The sequence below is a fragment of the Pyrgilauda ruficollis genome, unplaced genomic scaffold (genome assembly GCF_017590135.1).
Source record: "Pyrgilauda ruficollis isolate IOZ18807 unplaced genomic scaffold, ASM1759013v1 scaffold252, whole genome shotgun sequence".
In the NCBI taxonomy this organism is placed as follows: Eukaryota; Metazoa; Chordata; class Aves; order Passeriformes; family Passeridae; genus Pyrgilauda; species Pyrgilauda ruficollis.
This window is the reverse complement of record NW_024523845.1, coordinates 220,513-234,515: the sequence shown is the minus strand read 5'-3', so window position 1 is coordinate 234,515 and position 14,003 is coordinate 220,513. Positions and strand designations below refer to the sequence as shown.

At 42.9% G+C, this 14,003-nt stretch overlaps 1 protein-coding gene across 5 annotated transcripts in view; it reads right to left on the bottom strand.

Moving 5' to 3' along the window:
* SMARCD3 (SWI/SNF related, matrix associated, actin dependent regulator of chromatin, subfamily d, member 3) overlaps nucleotides 1–14,003 on the bottom strand; it is a 71,541-nt gene that overhangs the window by 33,955 nt on the left and 23,583 nt on the right. For 4 of the 5 annotated variants that reach the window (XM_041471023.1, XM_041471021.1, XM_041471024.1 and 1 more), the window contains exons 2-3: nucleotides 4,838–5,055; nucleotides 1,681–1,723 (exon numbers count right to left, since the gene is read on the bottom strand). In XM_041471023.1, the coding sequence (XP_041326957.1) occupies nucleotides 1,681–1,723; nucleotides 4,838–5,046 (252 nt within the window). In that variant the 5' untranslated portion in view covers nucleotides 5,047–5,055. Of the gene's footprint in view, nucleotides 1–1,680; nucleotides 1,724–4,837; nucleotides 5,056–8,344; nucleotides 8,367–14,003 lie in introns of those variants that run through there. The other variant, XM_041471022.1, reaches the window with a different exon arrangement.

Genomic DNA, 14,003 nt, shown 5'->3' with positions numbered 1-14,003 from the left:
ATTTCTTCATCCCACAGACAGCGTAAGGGATTTCTGACACACTAACTGCAGCCTTACAAAGTACCTTAACCCAGACAGAGGTCACATCATTGATACCACTACTGCAGCTGCACTGATAAAAACCCCACTGCAGAAGAGACTTCTAGCAAATGTCTTACTACTCCATCAGTTAAAGCTATTGGCTGGCAACAACAAAGATACTGAAAAGCAAGAATATTTGGTGACAGGATGGCTCTGAAAGCATCTGTAGAGATTTCTGACACACCTATGTATGGCTCTACCTATTAAAGAATTATCATGGACTTGGTAAACAGAGTCAGTGATCTTCTGCTGGTAAAAAAGTTTGATTACCTCTTACACCTTTCAATCTTATAAAGGCAACATGCAAAATAAAAACTGAAAATAAAACCACTCCCACAACCAACCAACCCAAAACAAAACTAAAAGCATCTTGAAATTGACATATATTTCAGTAACAGCCTCACTATACAGGACGTATCATTGTCTGTGAAAACAGTTTGTGTGGGACAGACAAAACTGACAGTACAAGAAACTTAGCTTTCATTATAAAAAAAGGTACAGACCACCAGCAGAGCAGGAATGAGACTTCAACATAATCACCAGGGAGGCTGCTAGTGGCTCAGTGGTTTAATGGTACCTTAGTCCTTTCAAGACAGCAACATAAGAGATCTAATGGCTTACATATGAAATGCTGTGCTTTCAGAATGTGGCAGGAATTACAAGAGAAGAAGTGATAGCATAACATCAGGAGCATCAAAGTGGGCTCATTTCTTTGGATGGCTGGCAGTAGGCACCTGTGAGATGTCACAGAAGTGACTTTGGAGCCTGCCAGCAAGTTTGGGCTCAATTTAGCAGTGGAGCTTGAAAACTTGAAAAGGACATGGAGGAAAAGGACACACCTGTCCAAGGGATTCTGAGCCCAGAAAAAGCACCAGCAGTCAAAACAACTTAGATTAGGATGTGACAAGGGTATGTATTTTGAAGCCTTTAGGGACCAAGCAGTTTCTTCCAAACTGTACTGAAGAGGGTAAAGAAAATAAAAAGTATGGGAATAATGAGAGAGGAGAGCAGAGAGAAATCCCAATGTTTAGAAAGGAAGTAGAAGATGTAAGCACTGAGGATCAAACATAGGCAGACACCAAAAGCCAGATGTACCCCCAGAGATAAGAGAATTAGTAACTCTCCAGACAATACAGACCCCTCAGACTCTGTTGTTTACACAGGTTCACTTCAGCCCTATGGTGACACAACCATAAAAATCACAACCTGGCAGCTCTACTGGGCCAGAGACCTGAGTCTGAGCCCACCCCTCAGGTAGAGCCACATGTGGGCCAGGTTTCGCCAGGCTCAAGGGAGGATGGCAAGCCTCGAGGAGAGGCGAGGCCGCGGAGCCGAGGAGCCGCCTGCACCCAGCGCCGCGCTGCCTCCAGCAAGCGGCAGTGCTGGCTCGGCTAACCCAGGCACGAGGCCGCGCAGGCCGGGCCGCTCGCGCTCCCAGCCCCCAGCCAGCCCCAGCCGCCTCGCCAGACTTTCACCCACTGCCTACTTACTTTTTAATTAGATTTTTAAACAAAAAGTGAAAGAATTTTCTAAATTTCCTCTAATTACACTAAGATGCTGAACTGATTGTGAAGGGAATAGGAAATGAAAGCGACTCACCCTCTGAGGGAGAATTTTGTCAGCCATCTTCCTCCTCTTGGCACTGTACATTTTTTAAAGAAAAAAACACGTTACCATGGTGACAGATCTAGGAGTAACGAGGCCACCTGCTAAATTATCCTGACATCTCCACATGCTGGTGCACAGCTGTGCATGCATCAGCAAAAGGGTCTCACCCATGCCCAGGACCTTGTACCCCTTCTCTCAGCAGCCTGGGGAGGCAGATAGGTAAAAACAAATCAGGGCTGTCTGTTATGCATCCTGGAAAGAAGTCTGTAAGTTCTTTGATCACAGCATCTGCCGTGGTGCAGGGCGGCAACATATGCAAGTGCATGTGCACACACTGCTTCTAGGTACAGGCAAGCATGCAGAGGACAGTCTCACGTGTGGCATGCACGGACACACCTATGCATGTGCACCTCTGAGTGGCTGAGTGCCTGCAAATGGCACATCAACTTGTTCAAACAGACAACACTCATTTATTCAATCATGCCCAAAATTAAGTGCTGAAGAACACACATACATATATAGTATGTATTTCACATGAGGTATGAAAACACACACATATGCACACCCTTCCTTCATATGTACATACACACTTGTTTTACTTTAACATATTTGCATGAGTGATGGATAAAGATAGAAGACCTTACATTTCCACATTTCTTCATCTTTATGAACACACATGTGGGAAGACATATGTGTGCCTGCAGTGTGTATACATACTGTGTCCATACCCATACATAGGCACATTTCTATAGTTATGCTTTTAAAAACACACTTGTACTCATGTACATAAACACAAATGTGTATGTGGCTGAGAAATGCTGCTGTCAGGAAGACTGTCTTCAGATTCTAATAATTGTTCATGCCCACCAAACCTGTCACCCAGCTTTCTCTAACAGGGGCCAAGAGGGAGTTCAGGTCCTATTCTTCATCTCTTTAACTTGTGAGGCCTTTATCTTAAGCAGGAGATTAATCACTCCGTCTGTGACAGACACCTGCTGCCACTCTGCCATGTCACAAGGACACCCCTCCTTTTCACACTGGAAGTCTGTCATCAGCCGTGTTCACATAAAAGCTGTTTCCACGCACATTGGTGTGGCATATTCTCTTCCCACCTTTGTTAATAATGAGCCAGGGCTGAAATACCAGATTCTTAAGACTCTTCCCCATCCCCACATAAGCCAAGGCTGAGGAACTCTTTGTGCCTGGAGATACAGCGGGCAGAAAATTCAGTTAAACCCAACTTAATAGGTGAACAATGTCCCTTTTAAAAAATGTAGGAATAATGGGAATGGAATGTCACATGGTGTGAAACTCGAACAGCTTCCACAGCTCACAAAATGAAATTTGCACAGAAGCACTTCACAGAATCTGGAAGTAAAGGATGAGCAAGCCCCAGCCTCCAAAAGGGATAGGGATATTCATGTATCTGCAACAATCCCATAGGCTTGCAAATAAAAAGCAAGAAAAAAACAAAGCAACATCCCCAAACAATTTGGATCTCAACCAGTTCTTCAATAATCTCTTACAGAAATGAGATTTTTGTCTCCACCGAACCTGCCAAAAAAGGACAAGTGCAACTTTCTTGGCCCATGCTAGAAAACATGGAACTCATTTCACCCCCAGAATTGGACCCAAGGTGCCAGAAAAGTGTGCCTGAAAAACACCTAATGGGAAATAACAGGGAGGTGGAAATGATAAAATGGAAAACATTCAACACATTATCTGAAGGGAAGGTACAGCAGAAGAAACTCTCTGAGTACCCACGCAGCACTGGTGTGAACTGGGCTCAAGGCAGCAGAGATCACTGCTGGGTCTCAAACTAGCAACACTGAAGTTAAGAACAGGGGAGGGGAACTTTTTACTGTGAGTCAGGCCAACACTTTTAGCAAATACTGTCCTCTAATGCTCCCTGAAAACTAGTTAGTGACTAAAGTTTACCTTAATTATCCAGCAGGGGCAATTTTTCCGGTTATATCCACCCTAGTAGCTGAAGGCTGGGCGTTATTTTGTGCAGCCTCCTGGAGAACCTCCTGGGAGGTGCTATAGAATGTGCATTTTGGCTGGTGCTGGGGAAGGCCTCCAGGAGGCACACGCGCTGCTTGTGCTCACGTGCTGCACTCACACACATTCCTTCTGTGGTCAACCTTTTTCAATTGTAATGTGTTCATACTCTCAAGATCAGTGTCCTTTCCAGATGCATCCCAGACACAAGCATTCCCAAATCTGGCTTGCTGATCCAAGGTATATAACCTGGACAGAGCAGGGCTCCTGAAGAACTGAACTTGGAGAGTCCCTGACACCACCAGAACACTGCCTGAAGCTGTATATACATCTATAATGATTTTGCAAAAGGTAGTCCACTCAGATGACTGCACCCTATGTGTGTGTGGATCACACTCAACACTCCAGACTGATGAGGTCTAATGTGCTGCAAAAAGAAGGTAGCTAACCTATTTAAGAGAGAATGCATTCAGCAATGTACAAGGTGGGCATATTTCAAAAAGAAAATTCCACACAGAAATCCCTCTGATTTTATGAAATTACTTCCAGTGCATATTTATTTATATGCAAAAACACTTGGGACAACTGCAAGTTTTATGACCACTCTTCTGAGTGACCATAGTACAAGCATTCACATGACAAACCAAAGTTTTTTCCACTTGTGTGGAAACAACTTTGTGTTTCCAAACAACTAGGTAAGCCAGTCAGAAATCAGAGCAACTATACAGAACAGGCAACAAGTAATACAGTAATTGTACTATATTAGAAGAGAACTGTTCATTAATTCTAAAGGCCAAACATACTCGAAAAATTTATGGCCTGACAAACCTGCAAAGTAAAAACAGAATAACTTCAAAACCAGATCTTAGTAAAGGCTGGTTTGTTCAAGACCATTCACAAAAAAAAAAAAAAAAAAAAAAAAAAAAAAAAAAAAAAAAAAATACAAAAAAAAAGCTGCGAAAAACATCGCCACAAAAAAAAAAAAAAAAAAAAAAAAAAAAAAAAAAAAAAAGTAAAATTTACTAAAAAACTGTCAGTACACAGATCTTCTGTCTCATTTGATCTTAAAAGTCCTATCTACTGCTAAACAGGTACCATCTTTGCTTCCTCAAATTGCCCTCCTGTGTTTTCTTTCCAGAACACTCACCTCCTAGCTCGGTTCTGAGTGGCTTGCTGCTGCTGCTGCACCTGCTGCTGCACCTGCTGCTGCTGGACCTGCTGTGGTGCAGTGCGTTTTCTTGTGGTTTCCATCACAGTCTGGGGCATCCCAGGTCGCACTGAGGGGCTTCCGACATATGGGGGGCCTGGAGGACCCATGGGAGCCCCCTGATGGGGCATTCGAGCTCCTGATGGCATCCCAGGGCGCTGGAGGAAAAGCGAAACAGAAAGAAAAGGCAGTTTGGTTCCTCTTTCTGCAGCTGCCAAGACATTTGTACATCATGCGACACAGGCCCCAACAGATTCCCTGTTTTGACCATCCTCATAAGCACTAAGCAGCAACACAAAGCATGTCAGCCCTGTGACTGGTGTATCTTGGGTATCATGGAGAGGCATTCCGGGATAAAGTAGACAGGAAACAGGGAGGCAAAATACTAGGCTTGGGAAAACACTCAGCGGTCAGTAGCAGATCCAGACCAGGTTACAGCTGAAAGCTCTACCTTCAGCCCGAAGGGAACCCCCCATGGCAGCAACACGCAGTCCGCACCGGTGCAGCTCACGCGCTGCCCGCGCTGCGATCCGAGCAGGCGGCTCTGATCGGCCGGGAGACAGAAAGCAGCACAGGCAAAGCACCGGGATAAACATTTCCACTGAGAGCCTTCTACTTCGCCTACACCAGAGAGCAGTGTAAGTTCGTAACGCAACACGAATCCTTTATAGAAAAGGTCACGTCTCTGATCAAGCCTTTAAAATAAAAATAAAAAAATGAAGTGGATGTGGTAGTTTGTCAGCAGCCCCTGTAGGCATTCTAAAGCCCTGGCATTTATATTGTCTTCTGCATGTTCTTGAGAGACACTGGGTCAAATCACAAGCTTAATGCTGCACAAGACACGCAGTAAATCCAATTCTGAATTCTAAAAGTTTATAGCCATCAAGGAAAACCACCAGTAAAATAATGACTGCCTGTAAAATGCAATTCAAAAATGAGCGATGAGCTTAGTCTCATACTGAGAATTATCAATATGTATATGTCCACATATATGTAAAAATACAGAAACACACACTCTCTACGCATTTGAACCAGGATGAAAATAAGAATACAACAAAAGTCATCTGAAAGCCAAGTGCCCCTACAAAGTCTTTTAAGGAAACCAAGAGGCAATGGCATCCATTATGGATAAACAATTGGTTAAAGGATAGAAATGAGGCAAAAATAATTTGTTCTGAAAACAAAAGAAAGGCACATGTAAACTTCTACTGGGATGTCTCCTTTTCAGCATATTTAAAACAACCTGGGGAAAAAAAGAACCAAAAAAAGCCAGGAAAAAAGCAAGGAAGTGAAAAAGTTTGTTGGCAATGCTTAGTTATTCATGCTGACAAGGACGAAGGCCAGCTTCAAGAACTGCAGAAGGACTTTATGCGACAGAATGAATGCTTAAAAGGAAGATGCAAATGTTCAATGCATATTGTACTGAATTACAAAAGGGGAAAAAACAATACAAGAATCACAGACAAAGTGATGGGCCCTAAGTTGATTGCTGTCCAGCAGAACCAAGACCTTGTTTAAACAGACACTTCCAGAAAAACATTGGTTCACTGGTTACTAGAGATCAAAAAAAGTCATAAAGAAAAGAAATAAGAGTGGAAGGAACAGAGGATGTCAGTGCACTATGGCCATGGTGTGTCCACAAATGAAGGTCTGTGCGCACTCTGGCTCCTGCAGCTCAGTGATAGCAGAGAAGAGCTGAAACAAGGACAATGAATGGCACAGGAATTCTTAGCATATGGAACTGCATCCAGGGAAGTAAAGGTAAATATGTTGTGACTTTTCATCTGGAAAGAGGTGATCCAAGGTGATCTAAAGGGGCATTTGCCAGAGCTCTGCAGAATCACGTGTGGCCTGGGGAGAACAGTCAGGTATTGACCGTTCACTGCCCCTGCCAGAATAGCAAACCCTGGCCATGGAGGGGTCAGAGGGGTCAGGCTCACAGACCATTGGAGGGGTGAGTTTGTCACACTGTGGGTATCAGCCTGTGGAACCCTCTTCCAAAAGGGTGCTAACAACATGGAAGACATACTTGGCTCAATAGCTACAGACTGTGAAAGCACTTGGGAGAAATACACTAGTGGACCCCAAAGTGAGATATGTCCACCCCTGAGGGTATGCAAGCGAGTCCACTGGGAGTGGGAAGAAAATATTTAGTGCACAGTCAACATATACAATTATTTTTAAAAGTTTGTATCACCTTTATATCATAATTTCTATGATTTCTAAATATTTATAGATGTATTATAATAAAACATAATTCTAAAAATAATTTGAACCTGCATCTCCAAATTAACCACCCAAATCCACTACAGCTCCCAAAGCCCCAGCTCAGTGCGCTCCCTGATCACCACAAGTCTTAGATATTCATCACGCTTGTATCTGTAAAGCAAACTGGAGAAAGGAGAAGAACGGATAATCAGCAAAGAACCAATATGGGCTGTAACTGGTACGGACAGAGAAGCAAGGCAGGAGGTAGGAGAGTCACCAGCACAGGAATTCAAGCAGGTGAATTCAGCAAGTGTCAATGTAAGAAAGCAATGGCAGGCATGGCCACGGAGAGAGCAGCAGGCAGCAGACAGACCACACTGCAGCTTTGTGCAAAGCTCCAAATGTCTTCTGCCATGAGCCTGGAGCCCCAAGAACAGCTGGAAGAGAACAGTGCTCTCTGTTCCCGTGTATGCGCCCCGACCCTCTGACCCAGGCAGAGTCAGCGGAAAGAAACGGCCCAGAAAATGCTTCTCTCTTGAGCCTGCATTTAAGACCTGTCATCTGTCAAGCCACACATTGTGGCCTCCTTCCAGCAAAGGGCAGACCACCGGCCAGCTGCTGCCTGTCAGTCAGCTGGGGACATCTGACAGTCATTCAGAAGAGCCCGAATCCTGAGCACAGCCATCTCGTGGAGACTGACTGCCTACATGGATAAAACTGAAGGCCCACTTTGGTGCTGCTCTGAAGGACAACTTAAGGCTTGAAGAACAAGGTCAGCAAGCTAAATCTACTATCAGTCTTGGTCTTACGTTTTTGAACTTCCTTCAGTTTCCTTTGTTAAGCACTAAAACAGAGAAACATAGAGAAAGGACAAACATGAGAAGAGAGTGGCAGCTCTAGCAAAAGCACATTCGATCTCATCCCTTGACCGCCTCATTCCTTTGCCTCTGTTCTCATGTTCTTACCTCTGAAATCACTCATAGATAAAATATTACTCACTATGCAACTGTGCAACTGTCTTCCTGCTGCAAGCCCACCAGACTCCCAAGATAAACAAATCCTTTATCTATTTAAACTCTGATAAAAGAAGAACATACAAGCAGTATCTCACTGTACCTCAAAGCTTATTTTGCTCTCAAACGCATGCACGATACAAGACAGTGAGGGACAATACACCATATTTTTCACAATCGTTACATTAAAAAAGAAAAGTCTTCATACTAAAGAGTATTCCAATACCATTATGACTTTTGAAAGAGATCTTGAAGGTGCATCTGTCTACAGATGAGGATCTGTCTCTCCCCCTCTTCCTCAGCAGGACGGAATCAGTCTTAAACAAGAAGCATTCATGGGAAACACTGCAGTGCAAAACTGACACATCCTCCTTCCTGGAAAATCATCTACCTGAGACCCCCATCCCTGACCCATCTCTGTTTGTACCCATGGTCCTATGTCCTTTTTACCTCCATTGATTCCATTTACATGTATTAATCTGCACAAGCATCTTGATGGCAAAACCACTGTTGGCCATAGGAAATGAGGAAAACTACAGCCTGTCCCCAGCTGAAAGGACCACTCTCACAGCTCTGAGAAGGTGAAGCAGAGAACAGAGCAGAAGTGAGGCACAGCATCAAGGCAAAGACACAAAGGCACACAACCAATATTTCATGCATGTATACTGGTCCCCAAGAGTTCTGCCGACTGCCTGTGTACATGTGCACAGCCCATCACCGCTCTGGCTACAGCTGCTCAAACCTGAGCATGCTGTCAGTACAGCAGAACACCTGCCCCCTGACACCTGTGCCACAGCCCTCCACTGCCTTCCACTGACCAGTTTTCTAAGCAGTGTTTGGCTTGTCTGCTGTCTTCCTTGTCTGAACTTCCTGTCACATCAGAGCTCTGCCTCTGTCCTCTTTGTCACACTTAAGTGAACTTCTGTCTGACAGCAATAACAAGACAACATTAGAGCAGTGCTTTTCTATGCTCTTCTACTGCGGACTCTTTTCTCAGGGGATGTGCATCACAGCAGTCAAAACACAGAAGTAGAAAAAAGGAGTCCTGTCTGGACATAACAGTAAGAGGAAAATAACCTGGAGAACTGACAGGTGAAAGTAAAAGAAAGTGTCAAGAAAAGTAAAGCAAGAACACCCACAAGAGGCCTCAGAAAGACTGAAGAGAGAGCCAGGAGGTGCTGCATTGCAGTGCAGAGCTGCACTTAGAGCAATCTCCTGTCCTGACAGACTCCAACCACCTCAGCACCACACAGGCGGCTCTTGCGGCTGGCTCGTGGGGAACAGCCACCAGCTCCTTGTTAACAGACACTGACAGATTTTGAGAATAACCACCACCACCAAGTACACAAACAGCATATTTCTTAACTAAAAAGGAGCTTCCAAGAAAAATGGAGAGAGACTGTTTACAAGGGCCTGGAGTGACACAACAAGAGAGAAGGGCTTCATACTGACAGATAGTAGGTTTAGATTAGAAGAAAATTCTTTACTTATGAGGCCCAGGTTGTGGCTGCCTCATCCCTGGAAGTGTTCAAAGCCAGGCTGGATGGAGCTTGGAGCAATCTGGTCTAGCAGAAGGTGTCCCTGCCCATGGCAGAGGGGTGGGACAAGCTGATCTTTAAGATCCCTTCTATTCCAAATCATTCTATGATTTCTATAGGGCATAAACATAAGCAAGAGGAGATACCTGATGCTGTCTGGAAGTAAGAATGAGTAACTACAAGTACGTGGAACCCTTAAGAAATTTAGACTAGATTGATGCTGTGTAATGGCAACAAGTTTCTGACTGCACAAATGGTTTCCCAACTGGATGTGTTGTTTCAGAATGGACTCTTAGAAGTACAACAAATAAAACTGGTACAAGGCTTCTCTCCTCCTTACAAATATAGATGTTACTTCACGAGTTCCCTTTTGATGTCTATGAATCTTTCAGAGGGTTAGTAAGCTGAAACATCAGTATTGCAATTCTTGCTTCCTGCCATATTCACCTTCCTCCATTTCCTAAAAGCTCTCGGTCTGTAAGTCCAAGTATTCCAGGTACCACACATTTTAATATAATATTCACAACAATCCAGAAGTCTTTAATTAGGAAAATATCCCATTTACAGAACTGTGAATTGGAACATGAGATTAAGTTCAGTTCTAATTCATGCCTGTCTGTTCACAGCTCAGAGTAATCTGCCACCAAGCTCAAGTGGTGCACTTGGATGCAACCAAAAGAAAAAACCCAGTCTTTGGAATTGAAACAAATAAAACTTACAGACCAGCTTTGAGTTCCACCAGCTTTAATAGATCTCATCATACCACTGCTGTGATCTAATGTATAGAAGGGATTTTGTGTGAAGAACTACCAGGATGCACCTCTTGAAAAGTATGGCTTTGGGAGGGAGAGGAACAACAGACCTCTGCAGCACCATGACTAGCTCGGAGAGAGAAGAAGCTGGTCAAGAGCTTGCTGTCTCTTCCCTTACAGTAATCAAACAACAGTTGGCAGGATCGGATAATTCCTTATGCAAGACAAGCTGAAAAAATTCCTGACACAAAACACTGACTGCTAGAAGCTTACAAGGGTTCAGGAAGATAGCATTAGACTAACATCCATAAATAAAATCCACATAGAGGCACTACACAGAGGGCAGCTTTGGGTCAGATAGCTCCCAAGCTCCAATGCAGCGTATTCGTATGAACAATCACTAAGGTTTTGCCTTGTTCCTGTATTTCCATGCTGCCTTCCACTGCCCCCATTCTACACAGGATACTGAACTAAATGATCGTCTGACTATTTTCATATTCCTACAGTATTTTTTTTTGAAAGAGAAGAGCAATTCAAGCATCTCACAGATCCATTTTATCCATACACCTACAATCATCAGCAAATCCAAGTTTTCTCAAGCAGAAACTCAAATTTGTTTAACAAGCCCATATTGCACAAAATCACATTGATCTCAATTAAAGCCTTGACTAGCAGGAATGATTTTATTTTCTTCATTATGTACCAACCTTTCTCTATCTGACAGTCTGAAATCAGTCCATTGCTAGAAAAGGACAAACCTTCAATCTCTACCAGTAGCTTGCTCACATAGTTGAATGTTGTACGAAGTTTTCACTCTAGCTGTCCCCTGCAACTACCTCCCAATCAAATTCCTTGTCATAAAGTTTGTTGACTTCTCCAGGCTGCCCTACTCACCCCAAATACCTCCTTGTTGACCACAACAGGGAACATGCACACAGCGAAGCAGTGCCTCCATTCCAGGCCCTGTTCTCTGAGGATGCCCTTGCAGAGAGAAGCACACAGGGAGCTCTGTGGTAGAAAGTGGAACAAATTGTCCAAAACAAACTGTTCAGGAGGCTCTTTCCTAGCCATTCCAGTGTTAGCTGGCTTATGTTCTGACAAGACAGTACCTACACCCAGGACAAAAGAAAATTAGTAGGATATTTTTTCATTAGCAAAGCTCTACTTTTTTCAAACTTGGCCATACTCTTCACCTCACTATTGTGAGTAGTGATCTCTACAACCCTGTGACTGGGTGGGAGAAACAGTCACATTTATTCACTTAAAACTAAAACAGACCACCATTCAATTTTGGGAAAATAGCTTTAGTTTTTCCCATTCTAATAAAACCTCCATAATTTTTATAATATACTGAAATATGAGTCCTTGAAGTCATGCAGTTCTTCCTCCTCTCACAGAAGTACTACCAGTATCTCCATCATCTTTGACAGATGTTTACTTCTTTAACCAGTACCCAAGAGCCTCCAATGACAGATTTTACAACTTACATGATCAGTCTCTATACTAAGAGATTATAAATAAAACCAAAAATACCCCTATTCCCTCACTGATGAAGCCTTCAGAGGTGTCCCACTACTACTGTCCTCTGAGTTCCCAGTCTTCTGGCTTATTAGTCATACAGATTACCAAAACCAGAAAAACATTATTGTAAGTATATGCCATGGATTTACAATTGCTTATGCGTTATTCCCTGCCCCACTTCCCAATCAGACTAACAGTTTATGTGATTTCTTATTAGTTAGACACTAGGCAGCTCACAGGACATCCAAGCCTTTCTCCTGAATAGTGACATTTCATTTAAACCCACAATGTATCAGGAGATGCAAAACTCATATATGAAATTCATTGCTTGCCCCTTTTTCCAAATCACTGATAAATCTGTTATAGATCCTCTGTATCCATCAGACCTGTTGTTTAGTCTGTTCTAACACTGACGAGTTATTTATCATATATATTAAGTATTTGTTTACATGCTGGTGTGCTCTGACACTCTTCTTTCAGTGTTGTAAATGCCATTTCATAGGAGACATTTTATGTATTCACCACAAAATCCTATGACCAAATTTGATAAGTAGATAGCCAAACAAAAAGAGGACTGAGGATAAGGAAAGGAGTCACATCAGCAATACACAATGAATTAGCAATCTTGGAGTGTAGCTAATATTAAACGGTAGAGATTAGTAGGAATTATGAAATAACACCCATTAGCAGAAAATAAATATGGATAATGACTTCTACTGCCACAGAGAGCTTCCTAAGCATAGTAAAGAGGATGAAGACCAAGATCACTATGGGAAAAAGAAGGTGATTTGAACTGACAGCAAGTACATTGTAAATACAGCTATGACTCCAGAGTTAAGAAAGGCACATAGACCTTTATAGGGGTATCTGGTGGATAAAAGGCAAGAAGATTGGCTTTGGAAGGAAGATAAAGTGGGAACAGGAAAAGGACACAGCAGCAGACGAAAAAGGTCAGAACAATGTGAGAAGAAAATGAACCTCTCAGCAGGTTCTTGTGCGCAGATGACACAGCCAAGGTCGCCAGCACAAGGCACCAGGTGAAGGCTCCTGCAATCCAGTCACAAGGGGACAGATGTCTGGACAAGAGTTTTGACAGGACCAGCACCACGGACCTTCTCAAGACTAAACAGGCAGATAGATACCTGTTTGAATAAGAAAAAGACAAAAGAGAAAGAAACAAAGAAAAAAGCAGGGGAGAGAGACATAGGCAGGATCCATTTAAGGGATCCAGCCAGCAATGAGGCCTATGGTAGGGACTGGAGGATAGAGGAAACTGAGGAAAGTAATGATCTGCAGCAAGACTAGTAACTTGTTCAACAAAATATAAGAAAACAGCTGGACACCTAGAGAAATGTCATAAAGACTGCCTGAAATGTACTACTGGAGAGCAGAAAATGCATTGATAAAAAGATAATCAACATAAATGTGGTGATTAAAGCCATATTTGTCCATACAGATGCTAGAAAAATAGAGCAACAACAACAACAACTAAGTACAGCATGAAGCCTTTGGGGGGAAAAACAATTCTTCCCACAAAAATTATGTGCAAGATGCTGATGAAACTGAACAGGAGTAAAAGCATAGTAAAAATAAATAACTGAAAGAGATTTAAACTTTCTAAAAGCCCAGCTGCTAACCAGAGGTGTAACAAACTATCAAGGTCTCAAGCAGGTGAGAATGAAGAGTCCCACTTGAGAGTTTTAACCTTTGGAAGATTTCACTTTTCAGGGGGATCCCTTCTGCCTGGGACGAACAAGGAAGAATACATCATCTAAACTGGGAATATGGAAAAGCACAAAGGCAGGATCAGGTGCACAAGAGCAAAGGGCAAAGTGACCTTAGCAAAGGAACATACGTTTCCAGAAAGATCAAGTGAATCCAAGAGCTAACTGCCCATAGGAAATACTGCAGAATTATCCTGTTAATTTAAGTGTCCACAAAGCAAAAAAAAAGATTTCTCACAACATTCTACCTCTGTTTGGTTCTCCCCATTTTTTGAGGGGGGAGAGAAAATAATTTTCAATAACCAAATTAAATAATGTTATCACAGATAGAATAAAAAAATTAGTCATTT